Source organism: Hyperolius riggenbachi, chromosome 9, assembly GCF_040937935.1.
Source record: "Hyperolius riggenbachi isolate aHypRig1 chromosome 9, aHypRig1.pri, whole genome shotgun sequence".
NCBI classification, from domain to species: Eukaryota; Metazoa; Chordata; class Amphibia; order Anura; family Hyperoliidae; genus Hyperolius; species Hyperolius riggenbachi.
This window is the reverse complement of record NC_090654.1, coordinates 236,689,137-236,712,206: the sequence shown is the minus strand read 5'-3', so window position 1 is coordinate 236,712,206 and position 23,070 is coordinate 236,689,137. Positions and strand designations below refer to the sequence as shown.

Sequence of the window (23,070 nt, the reverse complement as noted above, 5' to 3'; positions counted from 1 at the left end):
GCTGGTTAGAGAGAGATCTGCAGATGATAAAACTTGGACTTTTTTTTTTGGTTTTTATTTGTATTTGTTGTTCCTCTGCAGGACGCTGACCAAACCGGCTGTAACGGAGGCTGCAGAGCCCCCTCCAGTGGTATGGATGCTTTTACTGGACTGATCCTGCTATTATTATATTTCTTTCATGTCTGATCAATGCTTCTCTTTTATGCCTATTAGAGTGACAAGTCTGGCAATAGAAAACATTTATCAGCTAAGGAAAGGCGGTAAGTAAAATCTCATCTCTAACTATTATTATCCTGGTGTTTAATGATCTGGTTATTCTTCAGTTCTCTCCCCCCCCCCCCCCCCCCCCCCCCCCCCCCAACCTTCCTTTGCCTTAGTATTGATTAGGTGTTCAAGGCATTCATGTACTGTAGCTGAGGGGCTGGTACCCAAATCAAACGCCTAGAAATGAAGATGATGGAAGTTAAATGTCGGTAAGGTTTCAGGCACCGTTTATAGGATGGTTAGTGTTGAGGGATTAGGTTGCACACTGCTGCGCTTGCACTGCGTTTTTAAAATCACATGCGATATTTAAATCGCAAAGCCTTCATGAAAGTAGAAAAATCGCATTGCACCAGTGTGTACAGGTCTTCACGATTTTTATGATTTTTCAAAAGACCTTGTGATTAAAAAACGCATATGATTTTAAAAGCGCAGCGCAAGCTCAGCAGTGTGTACAGGACCTAAGGCATCCTTTTTGGATTACAGGGAGGATCACTGAAATCCCAGACATATTGGTAACACTTTACCAGTATTATTTTGCTCTCACCTGACTGCCAAACTAGGGTACAAATCGAACATACAAACTTATTTCCTGCCTACAGGAGGCCAGACACCAGGAAGCAGAATGGTTCCTCTGTGTCCATTTCTCTCTGTGTAGGAGAGCAATCTCTGTCTTCTGCTTTGTGCCATCCTAGGCTGCCAGACTGATGAGGGCTGATTGTGTACAATTGACTTTACTGCAGTAGTAAAGGGAGACTCTGCTCGCAAAACTTTAACCTTAGCATATCAACATGTGGTGCTGTTGCAGGTGGGAACACAGGCGTAGCAATAGGTGGTGCAGAGGTTGCGACCGCAACGGGGCCCTTGGGCCAGAGGGGCCCACTCTCAACCACAGTATTAGCTCTTTATTGATACTGTGCTTATAATAATCAATTCTATAGATGCTTTGAATAGTGGTAATCATTAACAAACTGTCCCCATCCCCTGCTTGCACCTCTGACACCGTGGCTGTCCTTGGCAGGTTTTGGTGCGCCGTATCAACTGTTACGTACAGAGTGCTTGGGGGGGCCTATTGTAAAACTTGCACCGGGGCCTACAACTTCTTGGCTGCGCCACTGGGTGGGGAAAAAAAAGTTTGGCCAGATGAGGAAGTGAACTCTACAGCTAAGGGGCTGATGGAAGCTGTTGGGACAGGTGGTCACATGATTTTATTATAAAACATTTAGCAACTTACAGGTACAGGATATGCCGTGTAAACTATGTGGTAGATTTCGCTTTATCATTTAGTTCCCTAAACCATTTACATTTTAAAACCACTAAAGTAGTTATTATCTTTGTTTTCTCAGTACTTAGAAAAACGGCAGCCGAGCCACAAGACTGAGTATATATTTTTCTAGATACTCTGTGGCCATATAAAAAGCAGGTTTATTGCCTGAGACCCGCAGGATGCGTTAAAGAACAACGATTCTTGTCCCAAAAAAATCATATTGTGTACATCCAGTATAAGTATATCACATTGTTCACTACACCATGAAAAAGTGTGGGCGGGGAGGGTGGAAGAGAATTCTTGCCCTCTGAAGAATAATTCAAGATTCACAGGTATAAATGACTTCGCATTTGGCATATAGGTGGTGGCTCAGGACACCAGGTTGCCATTAATGGAAAGTCACGAGAGTAAAGCAGGAAATGTGGGCTCCGCCTTGGTGCCCATGCAAATTACAGCTATAGGGGGACTTGTGCCTATGCTAATTGCGCCTACAAATAGCAGGCGTAGTATGTATGGATGCCTATGGTGGTGTCCAAACTTCCATGGCACCTGATATTTCTTGTTTCTGTACATCGTGCATAAAGGTGGCGGGGGGAAGGGGGGTTGGTTAAGGTTTAGCATCGCTGGGGGAAGTTAGTTAGGGTTAGGCATCGGGGGGGGGGGGGGGGAGGGGATTGGGTTAGGCATCAGCAGGTGGGTTGGTTAGGCATTGGCAGGGGGGTCGATCAGGGCAGTGGAGTCTGTACAAAAATCATCTGACTCCTCAATTTTATGAAACCACCGACTCCAACTCCAGGTACCCAAAATGGCTCCGACTCCTAAGTCTAATACTTAACAGGGCTGTGGATTTGGTACAAAAATCATCCGACTCCTCAGTTTATGAAACCACCAACTCCGACTCCAGGTACCCAAAATTGCTCTGACTCCTCGACTCCCGACTCCACAGCCCTGGGGTCAATAGGGTTAGGCCTTGGTAGGTAGTTGGTTAGGGTTAGACATTGGTGGGGGGATTAGCGTTAGGCATCGGTAGGTGGGTTGGTTAGCATTAGGCATGGGCAGATGGGGGTCAATAGGGTTGGGTATCAGGGAGGGCCCTAGAATAGGGTTAGGTTAGGGGCGTAACTAGAAATCCCTGGGCCCCCCTGCGAAACTTTCAATGCCCTTCTCCCCCCTTTGCTTTCTGCACAGGTAAACCAAGAACCAATGTTATTCCATTGGTCAGTGCACCCTTGAATGTGTTTTCTCCAAGCAGATAAAAACAGACAGCAGGGAAGCACTGCACGCATTTTCTCTATCAATTACATTCGCTTTTGTAATCAAACATGCATGTTTTCAAATATACAGACACACATGGCGTGCAGAAAGCGCATACAGAGAACAGCACACAGAAAACCGGCAGATTAGTGTGCTTCCAGCCTCAGCTTTTTATTACACTCGCTCTGTCCATCTCTGATAGAGCAGAACTGGCTCTGCAGACTTCTCCAGCATCACTACAGTACAGAGCACTTGGGAAGGGGGTGGAGAGGCTGAGGGCAGAACTGGCTCTGCAGATTCTTCCAGCTTCACTACAGTACACAGCACTTGGAAAGGGGTAGAGAGGTTGGGGGCAGGTCTCTGTACACAGGAGCCTGCTGCACACTGAATATGGACTGTCTACAAAACTTTGCCTACAAAACTTTGTATGATTCCTTATCAGTGGCTGAGCAGATGCAGTCATTAGAACAATTGTGCAGAGAACAGAAAGCTTTATCTCTCCGTGCCCTTAGTTGTCAGTCTCTCAGGACAGGGAAAAGAAACTTCTCCCCCCACAGGGCCCCCTGTGGCTTCTAGGCCTTCCTGCGGCTGCATCCCTTGCCGGGTTTTTTGCTATGCCCCTGGGTTAGGTTTGGCTGTTGTCCAATATCGGTAACATTTACTAGTATTCAACCATTGGAATTTCCACTGGCCAATAATAAAATATTGTTACTTTTACCAGTATTCTACAAGCTGCTCTTTCCATCCCCCAAATTTTCCCAGCCCCCTTTTTGCATGTATGCCACAAGAGGGGTGAGGCCAGGGACAAACCGTAGACATGAGCAGCCTCCTCTTTGGTAACAGGACACAGAAGAGTTGATATTTTTATCCTTTATGTAAATATGTTACCTCTGAGTGCACAATGTAAAGCATTCACCTACAGGCCGAAGGCTGAAATAGAATAAAAAGCTTTGAGAGACACAACAGACCTGGGCTTATGTCATATGATGAGCAGTATCTTAAGATCAGGCGGTTCTTTTTATTTAGTGAACTGAAAAAGAAAAAGAAACCAAATGATGATGAAGATATCCAGGAGGTCGGAGATGTGGAGAAGGCTGATGTAGCTGCTCCAAAAGCACAAGAGGGCTCCGTGCAGCAGCCAGTTAAGAGAGGGCAGAAGGTAAGACTTACTCATCTGTGATTAATCACAAGTGTAATTTGATCTCTCAGCTGTGTCTGCTCAGGAATCTCAGCAGTCCTTGGCAGAGCAGCTAATTTGTAAACACAGGATGTTAAAGTGGACCTAAACTCTTGCGCAGGACAGAAGGAAAACCTAGAGAAATGCACCCTGTATGTATTTAGAGAGTTTAGCCTGTCTAAATCCCCCTCATCTGTGTCTAATCACAAGTTGTAATTTGATCTCTCCCCTGTGTCAGCTGACTGCCATGGCAGATAAACTTATTTGAAAGCACAGGATGTTAACAATATGTCTGCTTCCATAAAAGCAGGAAGTAGACACACTGCAGATTTATTGCAGGATTTGTATCAGCTGTAACAAAGAAATGTTTTTCTTTAAAGGTTACTATGCTGTCGCGTATCTTTTAGCGCATATTGGAAGTTCTGAGTTCAGGTCCGCTTTAACCCTATGTCTGCCTGCATGAAAGCAGGAGGTAGACACATGGCAGATTTATTGCAGGATGTAAATGTTATGCTGTTATCTTTTAGAGCAGAGAGGAAGTTCTGAGTTCAGGTCCGCTTTAACCCTATGTCTGCCTGCATGAAAGCAGGAGGTAGACACACAGCAGATTTATTGCAGGATGTAAATGTTATGCTGTTACTTATCTTTTAGAGCAGAGAGGAAGTTCTGAGTTCAGGTTCGCTTTAAAGGGACACTTAAGTCATCCCACACAGTCTCCCTCCGATCCTCCTGGCCCCACGGGCAGCCACTTCTGGTTTCGGCGACAGGAGCCGACAGGCAGGGAACGCAAGTGATTCTTCACTTTCCCGGCCACAATAGCGCCCTCTGTGCTCCTATATGATATATACTCTATGCTATAGCAGCACAGAGGGCGCTATTGTGGCCGGGAATGTGAAGAATCACTTGCGTTCCCTGCCTGTCGGCTCCTGTCGCTGAAACCGGAAGTGGCTTCTGGCAGGGCCAGGAGGATCGGAGGGAGACGGCGAGGGCACCGTACAGCTGCAGGGGGCTATTGGAAGCCCCAGGTGAGTAAAACTAATTTTTGGGGGATGACGTAAGTGTCCCTTTAAGAAGGCTTTTAAATTTGCAATAAAGATATAATACTTGTTTTGCACTTTGCAGCAGTGTTATATAAACATTTTGTCAATGATGATGGAAAATGCAGCCCCACTCGCTATTATCTGGCTGTCACTACAGCTATTGCTACCTTGCTATGTAAACATGCTTTGTTAGATTTTTTTTTCCCAATCCCTTTTCTATGATAGTAAAAAGAGGCCTTCTGTGTTTCTTCACTATAGGTGAAATTTTTTTTTGGGGGGGGGGGGGGGGGGGTGTGGAGTCTTACTGTATATGAACAAAATTTAAACATTAAATCTCCAGTTCAGGCATAGTTTTCATATGTACTGTATAGTGAACCTTAAGTCAGAAAAAAAAAATGAGTTTTACTCACCTGGGGCTTCTACCAGCCCCCTGCAGCAGTCCTGTGCCCTCGCAGCCACTCACTAAAGGCTCATACAGACGGGGTACGGCCGTTGCCGCAACCACGTGGCACGCGCGTGTTGCGGCGACGGTTCGCCCGTGTGTATGACGCGCGCGCCCCGAACCGTCGCCCGTCGGAGCTGTCGCCAGGCGATTGACATGTTCAATCGCCGGCTACAGCCGTCGCCGCAACCTCGCCGGAACTGTCGCTAGCCCCGCATGTGTATGCGGGCTAGCGACAGCTACCCACACACAGTACACGGAGCATCCGGCGGGGGGGAGGAATCTCGGCGACAGCTTCCGCCGCATCGCTAATCCCTCTGCTGCCGTGTGTATGCAGAGGGACTTGGCGACGAGCTGTCGCCGAACTGCCTCCGAACTGTCGCGCACACGCTCCCGTGTGCAGCGACAGCTACAATTGTCCACCCGTGAGTACTTAGCTTAATCCTCTGGTCACCCGCTGCCAGCTAGTTTCGTTTTTGCCGTCAGGACTGGCCACGTGTAGCTTTCTCCGCATTTCCGACTGTAATTAGCGCTATTGCGGGTACAAAAATCCGCGTTGCCGCATTACGAACGCGTAGATATGCGGCAACGCGTATTTTTGTACGCGTTGCGGCCCGCAATATCGCTAATTACAGTCGGGAATGCGGAAAAAGCTACGCGTGGCCAGTCCTGTCGGGCCTGTCGGCAAAAACGAAACTAGCTGGCAGCGGGGGACCAGAGGATTAGTGAGTGGCTGCGAGGGCACAGGACTGCTGCAGGGGGCTGGTAGAAGCCCCAGGTGAGTAAAACATTTTTTTTTCTGGCTTAAGTGTCCCTTTAATAGGATGTTATTTTAAATTTGTTCTGCACAAGAATGTTTGGCTTTGGAATAAAAACTGATGCAGCACTTGGTAGATCCTCAGCGGCTGACAGCTGCCTCTCCCACATCCAACCAACATAAACACTCTCCTTTTATTCACATCCGCGTGAAGAGAGGAGAGTAGTTGCCCTAAATACAGAACGGAGAGGTGGCAGGCACTTAGTTGTCAGTGCACGGATAATAGCACGTGTGACGGATGGCTGGCGTAACTCTGATCAGGCCTAAGGGAGCTTAGTACCACAGCATACCAGTCAGTCCCTCCCAATAAAAGGCATGCAGTCCTTCCCCATCTGCACCCACATCCACTCCATGCTGGTATGTGTTTAATACAGACAGAGAAAAGGATGAGAAATGCGGCACTGCTGTAAACTGCTTGTTTATTCATAACACATGGTGCAACATCGTGGATTCAATTGTATGCATATTGAGACGTAACATACCGGTTTGCTGGTAAAGCTGTGCGGTGGGTGCTGGGGGATGAGAGCCTCACAGCCGTTTCGCGCGAATGCGCTTCGCATTCGCGCGAAACGGCCGTAAGGCTCTCATCCCCCAGCACCCACCGCACAGCTTTACCAGCAAACCGGTATGTTACGTCTCAATATGCATACAATTGAATCCACGATGTTGCACCATGTGTTATGAATAAACAAGCAGTTTACAGCAGTGCCGGCATTTCTCATCCTTTTCTCTGTCTGCATATGATGTCTATCTGAGCCTGAGCACGCTGGTCTAGCTGCATTGCACCGGATATCTGGCCTGCACCCCTGCAACCCTCCCTGCACCCCTAGCTGCAGTGCCAGCACCTTTCTATTCTACCTTCCTATGTGTTTAATACGTATCTGGATGTACGAATACATACATGTTTACATTAAAGAGGAACTGTAACAACATATAGTAGATTGTAGTAAAGTATTCAGGATACCCACTTTTACATTAAATATCCTGGTGTCCACATCAGAAACACTTCCTCTAGCCAAATATTGCTCTATATTGGTATGTAGCCCTGCCTTTCTGCTTAGGTTTAGCCTAGGCCAGTGATGGCTAACCTTTCAGAGGCCGAGTGCCCAAACTGTGACCTAACATCGGCTTATTTATCTCTGAGTGCCAATGGGGGGGGGTTTGCGCCGAAAAATGAGCGTGGCCATGATATTGTATGGGCGGAGCTAACATAATGATGTAACAGCGAGGCATAAGAAAGCAGTGTTTTCCGCCATGATGTGGTGAAACGAGGATTCGCATCATGGGTCTGCAGAAACTGTGTGATGCTATTTATACCGGCCATAACCCCAAAGCAGCAAATATAGCCAACTATGACCATTAAGGGCTCATTCACACTATTTGCTGCGCTGTCAGTTTTGACGCAACGCACATAATGTAAGATTCATATGGTAACATGAAAGTCAATAGACTTCCATGTTACCATTCACACTACAGGTGTGCGTTCCCATGCGTCACGTTGTAACGCATCTGGGAACATTTTAACGCACAACGCATACGTTTCCCTGATGGGTACAGCTGCCGACGTCCACGCTTTAGCGCACCACAACGTGCATTCCGTGCGATCACTGTGCTTTGGCAGCGCATGCATGAAATCGCATTCGTGCATACGTTCTGTAGTGTGAATGAGCCCTTAATAATAAATGCAGCAACAGTTACCCCAGACACCAGAAAATAAACACGATGTGTGCAACATTTCAGCAGAAAATAATGCAATGTTGGTAACATTTCAGCAGAAAATCATGCAATGTGGGCCACATTGCACCAGAAAATAAACGCAGTGGGCAGCATTTCACTAGAAAACAAACGCAGTGGGCCACATTTCACCAGAAAACAAACGCAGTGGGCCACATTTCACCAGAAAACAAACGCAGTGGGCCACATTTCACCAGAAAACAAACACAGCGGGCAGCATTTCACCAGAAGACAAACACAGCGGGCAGCATTTCACCAGAAAACAAACACAGCGGGCAGCATTTCACCAGAAAACAAACGTAGTGGGCCACATTTCACCAGAAAACAAACACAGCGGGCAGCATTTCACAAGAAAACAAACGCAGTGGGCCACATTTCACCAGAAAACAAACACAGCGGGCAGCATTTCACAAGAAAACAAACGCAGTGGGCCACATTTCACCAGAAAACAAACGCAGTGGGCCGCATTTCACCAGAAAACAAACGCAGAGGGTAGCATTTCACCAGCAAGCAAACGCAGTGGGCCGCATTTCACCAGAAAACAAACGCAGTGGGCCACATTTCACCAGAAAACAAACGCAGTGGGCAGCATTTCACCAGAAAACAAACGCAGTGGGCAGCATTTCACTCGAAAACAAACGCAGTGGGCCACATTCCACCAGAAAACAAACGCAGTGGGCCACATTCCACCAGAAAACAAACGCAGTGGGCCACATTCCACCAGAAAACAAACGCAGTGGGCCACATTCCACCAGAAAACAAACGCAGTGGGCCACATTCCACCAGAAAACAAACGCAGTGGGCCGCATTCCACCAGAAAACAAACGCAGTGGGCCACATTTCACCAGAAAACAAACGCAGTGGGCCACATTCCACCAGAAAACAAACGCAGTGGGCCGCATTTCACCAGAAAACAAACGCAGCGGGCAGCATTTCACCAGAAAACAAACGCAGCGGGCAGCATTTCACCAGAAAACAAACGCAGCGGGCAGCATTTCACCAGAAAACAAACGCAGTGGGCCACATTTCACCAGAAAACAAACGCAGTGGGCCACATTCCACCAGAAAACAAACGCAGTGGGCCACATTTCACCAGAAAACAAACGCAGTGGGCCACATTCCACCAGAAAACAAACGCAGTGGGCCGCATTTCACCAGAAAACAAACGCAGCGGGCAGCATTTCACCAGAAAACAAACGCAGCGGGCCACATTTCACCAGAAAACAAACATAGTGGGCAGCATGTCACAGGACATAAACACAATGTGACAAAACATTTTACCAGAAAACAACACAGTGGGACGAATTTTACCTGAAAAAAAAAAGTGATGTACTCACCTGACAGAAGTCTTCTCTCTCGGCTGGGCTCTGGCGCGTATCTCCCCCGGACGTTCCTCCTGCAGTCTCCCGCGCTGCCTCTGACAGGCAGAGTGCAGGGCTACGGGAAGATGGCGCCCGAAGCCCTGTACTGGAGACACAAATAGTCTCCAGTACAGGGCTTCCGCAGCCATCTTGCAGTAGCCCTGGTCTGCCTCCCGGGAGACTGCAGGGCTGCGGACTATGAACTGGCGCGGCGGCGTCTAGTAGACGCTGCGGCCAGTTCATAAGCAGCGGTGGCGTGCCAGCAGATTAGGCTACGCGTGCCATAGGTTCGCCACCGCTGGCCTAGGCTGCTTATTATGAGGAATTCTCCTGTCTAGAGTATTCTTGGAGACCAGGTGTGTTTTCTACTGGCTTTAGAGCTCTCAGTAGATAAACATTCCACAGAGATGACCTGCCAGTACTAAAGATGTTGCAGTGTGTGGTAAATTTCGGAAAGTCAATGAGGCTCGCTTTCGCTAACTTGCAAGTCGATGTCCACTGCGTTCGCGCTCCCGTCGCCGGGAGTGTCCTGCGCAGGTGAAGGGACCGGAGGATCGTTCAGAGGATCGCTTCGTCGCGCATGCCCGTCAGCTGTAGTTGCCAGTAGCACAGGCACAGAATCTGCTACGGGGGAGTGTGCCTGGCCAGCGAGGGAGACTGTGAGGAATTTGCAACCTCAAGGGTCTTAAGGAAGCCCTGGGTAAATATGGAAACAATTATGGGCCAAGGAGCTATGAACTATTGCAGTGGGCATTTTTCCTTTTGTTAAAAACATTTTTTTTTACTAAACTTTATGTATAATTTGTAGAAAACAAAGCTGCACTAAATATGTTTTAGTTGGGTTTCTAAACTATAGAGAAGAGAAGCATTACGGGCTGTGCCACCTCAGACCCTCCCATGACTGTAGATGGCTCGTGTTATTTCCTGTGCTGGCGTTGCTGCCTCAGTGTTTATGTGCTCAGTTCCTGTGTGTTTGTCACCATTGTAGAGCAAAATGAAGAAGATGAAAGAGAAGTATAAAGATCAGGATGAGGAGGACAGAGAGATTTTCATGCAGCTGCTGGGGGTAAGACGCCACACTGGCCGCCTCATTACCACATCAGCTCTGTGTGAGTCCAGCATAGTGCCTATAAAGCTGCTTTGTAGTCCGCAGGGTCCAGCAAGGATGAGAAAGCGAAGAAGGGGAAGAAGGGAAAAGAGAAGGAAGAAGCAAAGAAGCAGCAGCAAAAAGGAAAAGGGGGTAACCGAGGCAACAGGCCTGTGAAGAAGGAAGGTTCTGGGTCTACCGAAGTCTTTATAACCCAGGATTTGGAAGACATGACCTTAGAGGAGCAGCCAGATGAGAAGGTTAGAAGACTCGTATTCACATACTAACCTATTATATGCAGTTTTCTTGCAGTTATTGTGGTATATTACATTTGGGTTTCTGCCAGATCTGCTGGCTAAATGGCCAGTGTCAAGTTGGTCGTGTGACTTGGTACTTGGAGCACCAGAGCAGTGTTCAGTGCCAGGTATTCCTCTCATGTGAATGGAGCATTGAAGACCACTGCTCCAAAACTGACCTGGTGCTGACCATAACTGATCAGGCCTTGTGTCCGCTAAACATCAGGGCCCGATATTGCTCTGCAACAGTTTAAGGCTTGGTTCACACATAAATTTGTACATTTCAGGTCCAGTCCTGTCCTGTCAATTTTGCATCATTTTTCTATCTGTTTTACCCGACCACACATAAAAGGTGTACATGTTTAATGCAAACACAGCCATAGAAACATACCATAATGATAAAAAAAACTGACAGGACTGGACCAGAAATGTACAGATTTATGTGTGAACATATCCATAGAACTGTACACAAAACTGATGTGAACTGTCAAAAGCGGACAAGACAGGACTGGATACCTTTTTATGTGTAAACTCAGCCTACAAGAGCATTATAACTTAAATGGAAAAAATACACTGTATAGAAATGATGCAGTTATAACATTTCAGCAGAAATAAAATTTAAGTTCGATTTAACCACTAACAAACTACAATGCCATTGATGTGCCATTACACCCTGTCCACCACCTGCTCAATACCAGCTGTAGAAAATTGATGAAAGTTAAAGTGAACCTAAAGTCAAGTAAAAAAAAAAAAGAGATTAACTCACCTGGGGCTTACCTCAGCCCCCTGCAGCCGATCAGTGCCCTCGCAGCCCCGCTCCGATGGTCCAGGACCCGCCGGCGAACACTTCCGGTTTGCCCGTCACCAGGCCGCAATAGCAGCATAGGGGGCGATATACAGGCTGGGAACGCGAAGAATCACTCGCGTTGCTATGCCTGTCGACCGGTGACTGCCAAGCCGGAAGTGTTCGCCGGCGGGTCCTGGACCAACCGATCGGCTGCAGGGGGCTGAGGGAAGCCCCAGGTGAGTTAATCTCATTTTTTTTACTTGACTTTAGGTTCACTTTAATCAATTAGGCATGTTAGGGGCTGTAGATGACTGGTAGATTTGAATAAAAAGGGAGTCGGCCATAAAAATCTATGCACATGGCTGACTTTCTTTCCAACATCTGGCTAAACCGTAATTTTAGTGTGAATTGACTCTTGAGACAAGCGCTGCCCTGTGGAGGGAAAGCAGCCCTCGATTACCTAATGAGGCAGTGCATAGAAAATTGGAGTAGACCTGGTGCTAGTGTCCAATCCAAGGATCCTGATTGGTCGTTTTGAACATCTCCTGTATTGCACCAGTTACCCTTGCGTTGGTTTTGATACTTCTGTCCCAGTGAATGGGTGAAGCAGGAAATTTGGGCCCTCCTTAGCAAAAGATGCGTGAGCGGCTCATTGGCGCCCATAGTAAATATGGATAGATGTGAAATTTGGGTGTCTGCGACACCCGATCAATAGCAGGTGCCGGGGCCACCTGCAATGAAAATGCAGCTTCAATTAGCGGGCGGCCAAATTTCATACTCCTACCGATATTTACTATGGGTGCCTGTGGAGTACCCGTTATTGGTGTTTGTTGTGGGGGGGTTTAAAGTTAGTTTCTATGGGGAGGGTTTTTACCACTTAAACCTAACTGGACAAATATATTTGTTGTGTAGTTGGAGACTGTACCACCAGTTTGTTACTAAATGAGGCATGTGGTATCATTTTAACCCTGACGCGTTATAGAATACATTTTGGTATGTCTTCAAGCTTGGACACACATCACATAAAAAATGGGTAGGAACAAACTTAATCAAACATAAAAAAGTAATTTTCAAAAATATTATCAAACTTGGAAAGTTTTAGCAAAACTACAAGAGACATGTGCTAACATTTTAACCCTGAATTGTAGAATAAAGTTAAGAGTTTTAGGGTTGAGGCAGGGGCCCCACCGGGCCCCCCTGCAGAATTTCAGAGTGGGCCCCCCTTCCCCAGGGGCCCGCTCGTGGCCGTTTTGTGGGCTGGAGGGGTGGCAGCATGAGGGGAAAGCCTTGGCCACAGTCGGTGGGGAGAGGGGAAGTTCTCTCCCTCACCTCGGGGCTCTCCCCTCTGCGCTCCCCTCCAGCTAGCTACAGTGTGTGGGCAGCGTCGGGCAGATACATACCTTCTTCTGTGCGTTCCATCGCAGACTTCTCGCTCTAGCGGCTGACGTCACTTCCGGAAGTGACGTCAGCCGCTAGAGCGAGAAGTCTGCGATGGAACGCACGGAAGAAGGTATGTATCTGCCCGCCGCTGCCCACACACTGTAGCTAGCTGGAGGGGAGCGCAGAGGGGAGAGCCCCGAGGTGAGGGAGAGGGGGGGAACTTCCCCCTCTCCCCGCCGACTGTGGCCAAGGCTTTCCCCTCATGATGCCACCCCTCCAGCCCCCACAAAACGGCCCCGAGCGGGCGCAGGGGCTGCAGGGCCTATTGTTACGCCACTGGGTTGAGGCCCTTGTCTTGTGTATTCTTTTTAGTCACAAACTGAATCAAAAGCAATTCAATTTTCGCATATTCTGTACTAAAATAAAAGACCACCGCACTGCATCGCACTGCCAAAAACAGGCCTTCAGGGAACACCACGTTAGTACACTGTGTTCCCTGTCTGGCCACCAGCCGCGCAGGACGTGAAGTGCGCTTGCGGTCACTTCCTGTTTCAGGTTTGTGGAAGCGTATTCTAAAAATACGCATGCACACCGTGATGTCAACTTATTTTAAAGAAAACCCACGTCGCCATACACTAACATGACTTCCGGCTGACGCAGATCGCCAAGGGTCCCACACGGTAATGTAGTTTTGCGCTAGCGTTGGATTGGGCTCTTCCGGCGCAGCGTACCGCAACGTGGGAAATATGAACTTCCCCATAGGGTTACAGTAGTCTGCGGTAGCAGTGCGTCAATCTGATGCACTGCACCAGTGTGAAAGGGCCCTGGGGGTTAGGCATTCGTAGGGGAGGGGGGGGGGGGGGGTATTCTGTGTGAGAATACATTTCCCAGTGCCGCTTTTTTTTCCCCATGCAAGCTGGTTGATTGCCAGCAAACTGCAGGAAACGGATCACAGATTAGCTCTCCATAGCTGGTAGTTTGTCTCTGTTGATGAAGCGGATTTCTATATTGGATGGTGTTTGTAAAGGTAAGATTTCTTTTCTGTAGCACACATGCTGTATTTCAGGTGTAGGAGTGTGGAATATTGGCCTGCCTGTGATCCCTGATAACTAGGCTAGCACTAAGTGGCTTCAGATGCCCAGCTGTGTTTCAGCAGCAAATATTTTTACTTTTACAAACAGAAATCATAGCGGTGTTATGCCAGATCCCCTGAAAAGTCCCCGTACACACACTCAATCAAACCGTGCGATTGCCATCTGATTTTGGTCTGTTGGACTACAATCAGGCTTGTGTATGGGTAGCAAATGACTAGATAACCAACTGATAACAAGCTGTTTACCGATCCATCCCGCAGATCAACTCACAATACTGTTGTGATGATCTGTGTACAACATCGTTTTAACTACAGTGTTGATTTGAATGCGGCCATGTCGTGCACTTTGTCGGTTCGCTTTTGCACCCAGTATGTAAATTAGTTGTTTGTTTAGCTTGTTGGTGTGCAGAAAATACTTGTCATGTCAATGGTTTGTTTTGTTTTACCTCCAGGATGACGCGGATCAGGAAGCCCAGGCATCAGAGGTATCTGTCTCCTTATCTACCGTAATTAATTCTTGTAGTGTTAACTTGAAACGCAATGCCTCATCACAGTGGAGAGTTAATTTCTTCATCCTCGGGTGGTGTACAAGTAAGGAGGGCGTTTTCCACTTTTATGGTTATTTTTTGGTTAGTAGTGTCTGACTTTCTTAGCAATTAGAGAGGGTGAGTGGTGGCATGTGCCCCTCCACCAAGAAAATGTTGTGCCACAACATTGCAGCCACTCTCCAGAAGATTTCAAAGACCAGGCCTGAAAGAGCTCAATGTTCATTATACAGGGGATTTTTGTAATTACCGTACGAGAGGTTTTCTTGGGAAGGAGGGGGTGGCTAGGATTAGGCAATCCTCACTCGCTTGAATGAACTAATGTTGGCTTATAGCAAAGAAATGAACAGCGCTACTTAAAAACAGATAAGTGCCTACCTGCAAGAGAGTGCAAGCCCCACTTGTGGGATAAAATACACACCTAGCATACACATAACCTGTCTACCACTGGAGGATGTTGGTTTTCCGTAACAGCTTGCATGCAACTTGTTAAGTACTCGTCCCTCCCACTACGGAGAAGTCATCCCCCGCAGTGGGAGGGACGAGTACTTAACAAGTTGCATGCAAGCTGTTACGGAAAACCAACATCCTCCAGTGGTAGACAGGTTATGTGTATGCTAGGTGTGTATTTTATCCCACAAGTGGGGCTTGCACTCTCTTGCAGGTAGGCACTTATCTGTTTTTAAGTAGCGCTGTTCATTTCTTGTACTATGTACTAATTTAATTCATTTTTGGTCAGCTGCTCCCACTTAGCAGCCTTGCTTTTGGTGTATATGCAGAGCTTCTGTTTGGGTTCAAGGTGCGTTTGCAGTTTCTGGGGGGCTCAGCGCACCTCTGATTGTAGGCCATTCGGAGGCGGCCTGGTGATGCGCTGATCCACCTTTTGCGCAATTTTTAATGTTGGCTTATGCTGCATGATTTTTTCCGAGAGGTTTCTGTTGACTTGAATTCTTTCTATATTTCTGCAGGAAGCAGAAAATCTGTTGGATGCACTCACAGGTCAGCCGGATGGAGAGGACATCTTACTATTCTCTGTGCCTGTGTGCGCTCCGTACACTGCTTTGATCAATTACAAGTGAGTGCCCTCTAACCATATTGCTTGAAAGTCATGGGTGTTCATGGCCTAGGACAGGGGTCGGCAACCCGCGGCTCCGGAGCCGCAAGCGGCTCTTTTTCCCCTTTGCCGCGGCTCAGTCCCGGCTCCGGTGCTGCAGGGCTGCCCATTCTGACACTACACCGGTAGTGGGTGTCAGTGGTTGCGGCGCGCGTGTGACGTTTGCGCGTGTGACGTCACGTGTGCTGCCGCTGGCCGGCAGCCTATCAGAGAGGCCGCCAGACCAGTGCAGGGCTTCAGGCAGCCATTTTCCCCGTAGCCATGTAGTGCAGGCAGGACGTGACGTCGGGAAGGAAGAGGAGCCGACGGAGTTGCGCGCCACAAGGAGGTCGGGACCGGAGGTCGGGACAGGAGGAGATCGTGACAGGAGGTCTTCTTACTAGGTGAGTAAATGGGGTTTTCTTTTCAGATCTGCTGAAGGATTTGTGCATATTGGGGTCATTTCTGCTGAAGGATTTGTGCATATTGGGGTCATTTCTGCTGAAGGATTTGTGCATATTGGGGTCATATTTGCTAATGATTTGTGCATATTGGGGGTCATTTCTGCATATTGGGGACATATCTGCTAACGATTTGTGCATATTGGGGGTCATTTCTGCATATTGGGGAAATATCTGCTAACGATTTGTGCATATTGGGGACATATCTGATAACGATTTGTGCACATTGGGGTCATATCTGATAACGATTTGTGCATATTGGGGACATATCTGCTAACAATTTGTGCTTATTGGGGACATATCTGCTAACGATTTGTGCATATTGGGGACATATCTGATAACGATTTGTGCATATTGGGGACATATCTGATAACGATTTGTGCATATTGGGGACATATCTGCTAACAATTTGTGCTTATTGGGGTTATATCTGCATATTGGGGACATATCTGCTAACGATTTGTGCATATTGGGGTCATATCTGCTAACGATTTGTGCATATTGGGGACATATCTGCTAACGATTTGTGCATATTGGGGACATATCTGCTAACGATTTGTGCATATTGGGGACATATCTGCTAACGATTTGTGCATATTGGGGACATATCTGTTTTATAATGGTTTTGCGGCTCCCAGTTTTTTTTCTCTTTTCGGAAACGGGTCCAAGTGGCTCTTTCATTCTTAAAGGTTGCAGACCCCTGGCCTAGGATCATCCCAATGCCTAATCCATGATAGTTGTGAGCCATGGGAACACCTGATCTGGATCAGTGATCATAAAATATTAGGCTAAGTTCACAGTGGGCAGCTTCATTGGATTCATTGTACAGTAATGGCAAGAACGCAACAGAAGGGAAAAGTCACATTGCACGTTATCCGTGCATTATGTCGCATACAGTCAATAGAAAGTATACTTCACTGCCACCATTAACGTGCGTTATGCAGTAACTGCACTGCATGCTCGGCATTGGGATAAGTTTATTGGATCGCATTGCTCCAAATACCCTCAATGTCTTATAAACTTGCAATTACAGTGCGTTATGACAATTTAAGTAAGCTCGGTTACACAGCAACACCCCACTGTGAACTGTTTAAGGTGAAGGAACAGCACAACGGGGAGATTTATTTTAAAAAAGACAGCAATGCCCCCTCCATATTCTTCTTTCTTCAGGATTCCTGTAAGTGGAGTAGTTGTGTGCCAGCTTATATCACTATAAGCATGTATTTTTTTTTATTTTTTCGTTGCAGATACAAAGTGAAATTAACTCCTGGAACTCAGAAGAAGGGAAAAGGTAGGATTCTGCAGCACAGTTTCTTCCTGAACGGATATTTCAATAACAAAGATTGTATTTCACTTCCTCTGGACTCATGCCAATCTCAGTTATGGGTCTTCCCTTCAAAAGGGCCCCACAACTCCAAACAGACTTGTGATCAGGTCAACAAAAAAACACTCACTGTCAAAACAGGGCTTCCCCTGGTGGCCAGGAGGGTTATCTACACACAATCACAAAAGAGGGCTGCCCTGCCTAATCAGCGGCCATGATGGGTGTGGTGGGTTCAGAGGTGTGTGAACAGCTGTTTTCAGACAATGTTTGCTAGCTCTAATTTAAATACTGTAAATACTTGATTATAAGTCTATAAATTTAGGTCGGCGTCAACTAAAAGCATAGGGGTTGACGTCTACAGGAATTGAACCTAAATGTCTGACTCATGGCTGAGGAGGGCTCACCTCTCTCAACCTTTACAGAGGGAGCCACAGCAGCCATCATGCTTTATAACCCTCCTCCCACCATCTCTTTTTGCTTGAAAAACACTACTTTGTATAGCTTATTTTTGATATGAAAAGGTTCCAGAGGCATCCGTTAGCAACCAATTGCTGTAACAATGAGCACACTGAGGGCTGGTTCACACTTAGCACTTTATCAGCGCTTTGCTGATTGCTGTCGATCGGCCCGAGCAAAAAATATCAACATATCTGGGGCTTCCTCCAGCCCCTGGCCGCTTATCTGTCCTTTGCCATAGCTCCGGTGTCACCGGATCCCCTTCGTTGCAAATGCTGACCTTGCCAGGTCTGCATCTACGGCGCCTGCACAATGGCACCGCTCAAGCTCTCATAACTGGGAGTGTTCTGCGCAGGTGCAGTACTCCTGCACTTGCACAGAATGCTCCAGGCTAAGTGAGCTAGGGCAGGCACAATAGATGCAGACCTGGCAAGGTCAGCATTGGCAACGAAGTAGATCCAGGGACACCGGATCTATGGTAAGGGACAGATATGCTGCCAGGGGCTGGAGGAAGCCCCAGGTAAGTAGATTTATTTATTTAACTTTGTTTTGACCTGTCATTTAAGACATAAAATAAAGCAGAAATAATGAGCCTTTGAACATTGCTGCAGTAAAACCTTATCTCAAGGTATCTCTCACTGATTCTTGTCTGTTCAAGTGCCCCAAGGACTATATTCAACCTAAGTTGGGTTGAATAGCCGAGCGCTGTAATAACAGCACAAGAGATTTGGGCACAGCCGGCACCACCATAGACCATAATAGGAATAACTGCTATAGCAGCGCACAGTGAGTAACTTCAGCGCTGTCAGAAGACTGAGCTGAAGTTAATTTTAGAACATTGTAATTCGGCCACCAGCAATAGGTGGAAGACGAATTGCATCATTCCCCACCATCCACGTGGACCTGGAGGGGGAATAGTAATTAACGCCGCTGGGATTGTGCAGCAGCACGGTTAGCCATGTAGCGGCTATATCTTGCACCCAAGTCTCCTGGCGGCAATTTCATAGGTATGTTGAATAGCTCAGAGCTATCTATTGTATAGATAATTGAAGTTTTTTTTAATAACTTTTTCTGTACTGGAAAACAACATAGATGCTTTGCTACTCGTTCTATTTCTTAGCAAAACTTTTAACTAGCGTTCATTTCTCTGTCTAAAGCTGCTAAAATGGCCCTGAACAGCTTCATGCATTCCAAGGAGGCCTCAGCCAGAGAGAAGGACTTATTACGCAGTGTTAAGGTAGGTGCGGTCCTTCCATGTGCAGTATGACAATATACCCTTCTATGAAATCATTACTATCCGGCTGTGACCACTCATGTTATGGCTTCTCTTGCAGGACACAGACTTGTCCAGAAATATGCCAGGGAAGGTGAAAGTGTCAGCACCTAATCTGCTGAATGCAAAGAAGAAATGATTGTGCTGAACAGGAAGGACTGTGCATGTGCTTGAAATTGGGGTCAGATCTCTGCGTCAGTGTAAAATGCTGTCTATGGCCCATAGAGCATCCAATCAAGAGGAAACCTGGGAGATTTCTCAGTAACACTCTGCACTTTAGAGATCTTACGGGCTCAACAAGGAGATTTTGGGCCGTTATTTTAAATAGTGAGAAGGAAAATGTGCTTGGTTACACCCATATGTTTTTCTAGCACTAATAGGGATGGTCAATGAGATGCAAATAATTCTTAGTTGCTGCTGCTGGATTCTGCGTGTTTTGCATGCAATAGATGCAGCTTAAAAATGGACCAATCGCATTCTGCAGAGGTGGAATTTAATTGGTATATTTGTAGGCTGCATACAGAGTTAAAAATCTTGCATTAACTTGCTGCGATTTGCATCTCATTGACTATCCCCAGTAAGGCCTAGTGCACACCAGAGCGTTTCGGCTTCGGTTTGCGATCCGCTTGCGGGTGCGGATCCGCTTGGGTAATGTATTTCAATGGGCTGGTGCACACCAGAGCGGGAGGCGTTTTGCAGAAACGCATACTCCCGGGCTGCTGCAGATTTTGGATTGCGGAGGCGTTTCTGCCTCAATGTTAAGTATAGGAAAACCGCAAACCGCTCTGAAAAACGGCACTTCAGAGCGGTTTGCCAGGCGGTTTTTGTTACAGTAGCTGTTCAGTAACAGCTTTACTGTAACAATACATGAAATCTACTACACCAAAACCGCTACACAAAACCGCAAAACGCTAGCTGAAACACTGCAGAAAAAGAAGAAAAAGCGTTTCCAAATCTGCTAGCATTTTGCGGATCTGCTAGCGGGTTTTGGTGTGCACCAGGCCTAACTAAGCACAACAGGTAAAGTAGAAAACTGGAGCAAAAGTTTGCATTTGCTCAGAGCAGCCAATCGGGCTTTGGCGGCAGCTGTTGCAATGTTTTCTTTAGTACCGATTGTCACCATTGGTTGTACAAACTGAGGCATTGGGGAGGGTTTAATGACAGATTTTGCATCTGGTATGTCATGAACATGCCTGGGCATTTATTGCAAAAAATATACTGCTGAGATAAACAATTGTATCTAATTTATACCCCACTCCTAAATAGGATGTTAACCATTTCAGTCGGCAGGGATTTTTCACCTTATGCATCGGAGCAATTTACACCTCCCATTCATTCGCTAATAACTTTATCACTTCTTAACACAATTTATTGATCTATATCTTGTTTTTTCCGCCACTAATTAGGCTTTCCTTGGGTGGAAGCTTTTAAGCCTCTTTCACATTAGGGTTTGCATTTGTCATTTTTGTTTTTTTTCTCCTCCCGGCGCTTGGGTGGGCACTGAAGTTTTTGTAAAGCGCTTTTAATAAGTGCTTTTTTTTTTTTTAGATCGATCGTGTTTTTTCACTCCCTGACGCAAATCAGGAAGTGAACTCTTTGACCTGGAAAACAATACAATGTATTTATTCTTAAAATGCGAATGTAATCGCTGCATAAATTGATTTTGTGAGTGTTTTGCATTTCTCCTATACCTTCCATTGAGGCGGAATCACTTTGCTGCCCACCCAGTGTACGACCCACACTGATATAATCATTCTCATAGACATTTATTGCACAAGTCTTTGGCATGCATTTTCAAAATCGCCTGCGTGAAAAAAAGACCAAAAACGCCTCCAGTGTGAACAAACCTTTAGGGAGGGATCACACTTGCAAGTTTTTTTTCATTGTTTCAGCTGAACTGCATAGATTCAGTGTTATCTTTTCCATGCACTTAAAGTTTACCTGAGAGGAGAAGCATCTCAGGTTTTATACTTACCTGGGGCTTCCTTAACTACTAGAAGACCGCCTCACGCCAATGGGCCTAGCCGCGGCGGCAGCCCCAGGACTGCCTAACGCCAATTAGCGTCAAGTCTTAGGGCTGCAGTTTGCAGGAGATCGCGCGCAGGCTGAGCGCCGCCCTGCCTTCAGTCTCCAAGCAGCGATCGCCGCTCGGGAGACTTAGTCGGCGTAACTGCCATCTGTTTGACACGGCTGTCCCCCTGGGGCACTTGAGAGCGATTGGCTCTCATAGGCAGAAGCCTATGCCAGCCAATCTCCAGGATTGGCCGGCTAGGGGGTGGGAAGGGTTTAAAAAAAAAAAAAAAAACCAAGGAAGCAAAATTTAAATTACTTGTGTGCTGAGTTGTGCGACCCTGCAGCTATGCCTTAAAGCTGTAGTGGTCAATTAAGGAAAAAATGGCCTAGTCTTTAGGGGTGTTTAGTACTGCAGTCCTCAAGTGGTTAAAGTACCCCTAACCTGGTCTTAAAGGAGAACTGTAGTGAGAAGTATATAGAGGCTGCCATATTGATTTCATTTTAAAGAGACTCTGTAACATTAAAAAGATCCCCTGGGGGGTACTCACCTCGGGTGGGGGAAGCCTCCGGATCCTAATGAGGCTTCCCACGCCGTCCTCTGTCCGACGGGGGTCTCGCCGCAGCCCTCCGAACAGCCGGCGACTGTGCCGACTGTCAGTTCAATATTTACCTTTGCTGGCTCCAGCGGGAGCGCTGTGGCGGCTTTCCGTTCCGAACTACACGGAAATACCCGATCTCATTCGGGTCCGCTCTACGGCGCAGGAAACTTGCGCCTGCGCAGTAGAGCAGATCCGACGGCGATTGGGTATTTCCGTGTAGTTCGGAGCCGACAGCCGTCAGAGCGCCTGCGCAGGAGCCAGGAAGGTAAATATTGACGTCACCGCTGCACTGACTCCACGGAGGGCTGCAGCGAGACCCCTGACGGATGGAGGACGGCGTGGGAAGCCTCATTAGGATCCGGAGGCTTCCCTCACCCGAGGTGAGTACCCCCCAGGGGATCTTTTCATGTTACAGATCCTCTTTAAGCAATACCAGTTACCTGGCAGCCCTGCTGAGCTATCTGCCTGCAGAGTCGCACCAGAAACAAGCATGCAGCTAATCTTGTCAGATCTGACAAATGCCTGATCTACTGCATGCTTGTTCAGGGTCTAGGGCAAAACGTATTAGAGGCAGAGGATCAGCAAGATAGCCAGGCAACTGGTATTGCTTAAAAGGAATCCAATATGGCAGCCTCTATCTACCTCTCACTACAGTTCTCCTTTAAATATTTTAAAATTGTTTAATTACTGGTGCAGTGGCTGTCACAGCACCATCCTCCCCCATCCAGCCCCGTTCTGGCAACAATTAGGATTGGGGAGGAAATGACAGTTCTTCCTTCCCTCTGTCCATCCTTATCTCCACCCCCCTCCACTCGTGGTTAGGTTCGTATGGTATTCACGTCACACAGCGAGCAGGAGAGCTGCACTTTGTGTGGGCTCATGTTAATTGAAGTCAGAAGAATATCTGACTTCAATTATCACAAGTCCCACACAGCGTAGTTCCCCTGCGCGCTGTGTACAGTGAATCATATATGGAACTAAAGCAGCAAGTGGAGGGGCGGAGTTATATATGCACAGCAAGGAGGAAGAACTGCCACTTCCTCCCCCCTTATATTCGATGTTCAGCCTCAGTCAAAGACTTCGACTGAGCAGAACAGGGGGGCACAGGAGGGAGGCTGGTGCTAATCGCAGCACCAGCAATATTAAAAGTTGAAGGAGGGGGGGAACCAGGGTCAGGGCTACTTTAAGCCCCTTTAAAGCTGCTTGTACTTTGCCATCTCCCTGGGTGGCTCCAGTCCCCCATAATTAAACTCAATAGCCTGGCTGCGATGTGCCTATCCCTTAGAGTTTGCACAGAACGATCCCAGGCG

The 23,070-nt window shown here is 47.2% G+C and overlaps 1 protein-coding gene across 1 annotated transcript in view; it reads left to right on the top strand.

The window, feature by feature from the left end:
• The window catches only part of NEMF (nuclear export mediator factor), a 91,018-nt gene extending 69,351 nt beyond the window's left edge, over positions 1-21,667 (top strand). Inside the window, exons 24-33 of the mRNA XM_068254170.1 lie at positions 82-130; positions 214-260; positions 3,809-3,941; positions 10,342-10,419; positions 10,500-10,700; positions 14,449-14,481; positions 15,510-15,616; positions 17,343-17,386; positions 19,033-19,112; positions 19,210-21,667. Of these exons, the coding sequence (XP_068110271.1) occupies positions 82-130; positions 214-260; positions 3,809-3,941; positions 10,342-10,419; positions 10,500-10,700; positions 14,449-14,481; positions 15,510-15,616; positions 17,343-17,386; positions 19,033-19,112; positions 19,210-19,287 (850 nt within the window). The 3' untranslated portion in view covers positions 19,288-21,667. The remainder of the gene's footprint in view (positions 1-81; positions 131-213; positions 261-3,808; positions 3,942-10,341; positions 10,420-10,499; positions 10,701-14,448; positions 14,482-15,509; positions 15,617-17,342; positions 17,387-19,032; positions 19,113-19,209) is intronic.
• The last annotated feature ends 1,403 nt before the right edge of the window (positions 21,668-23,070 follow it).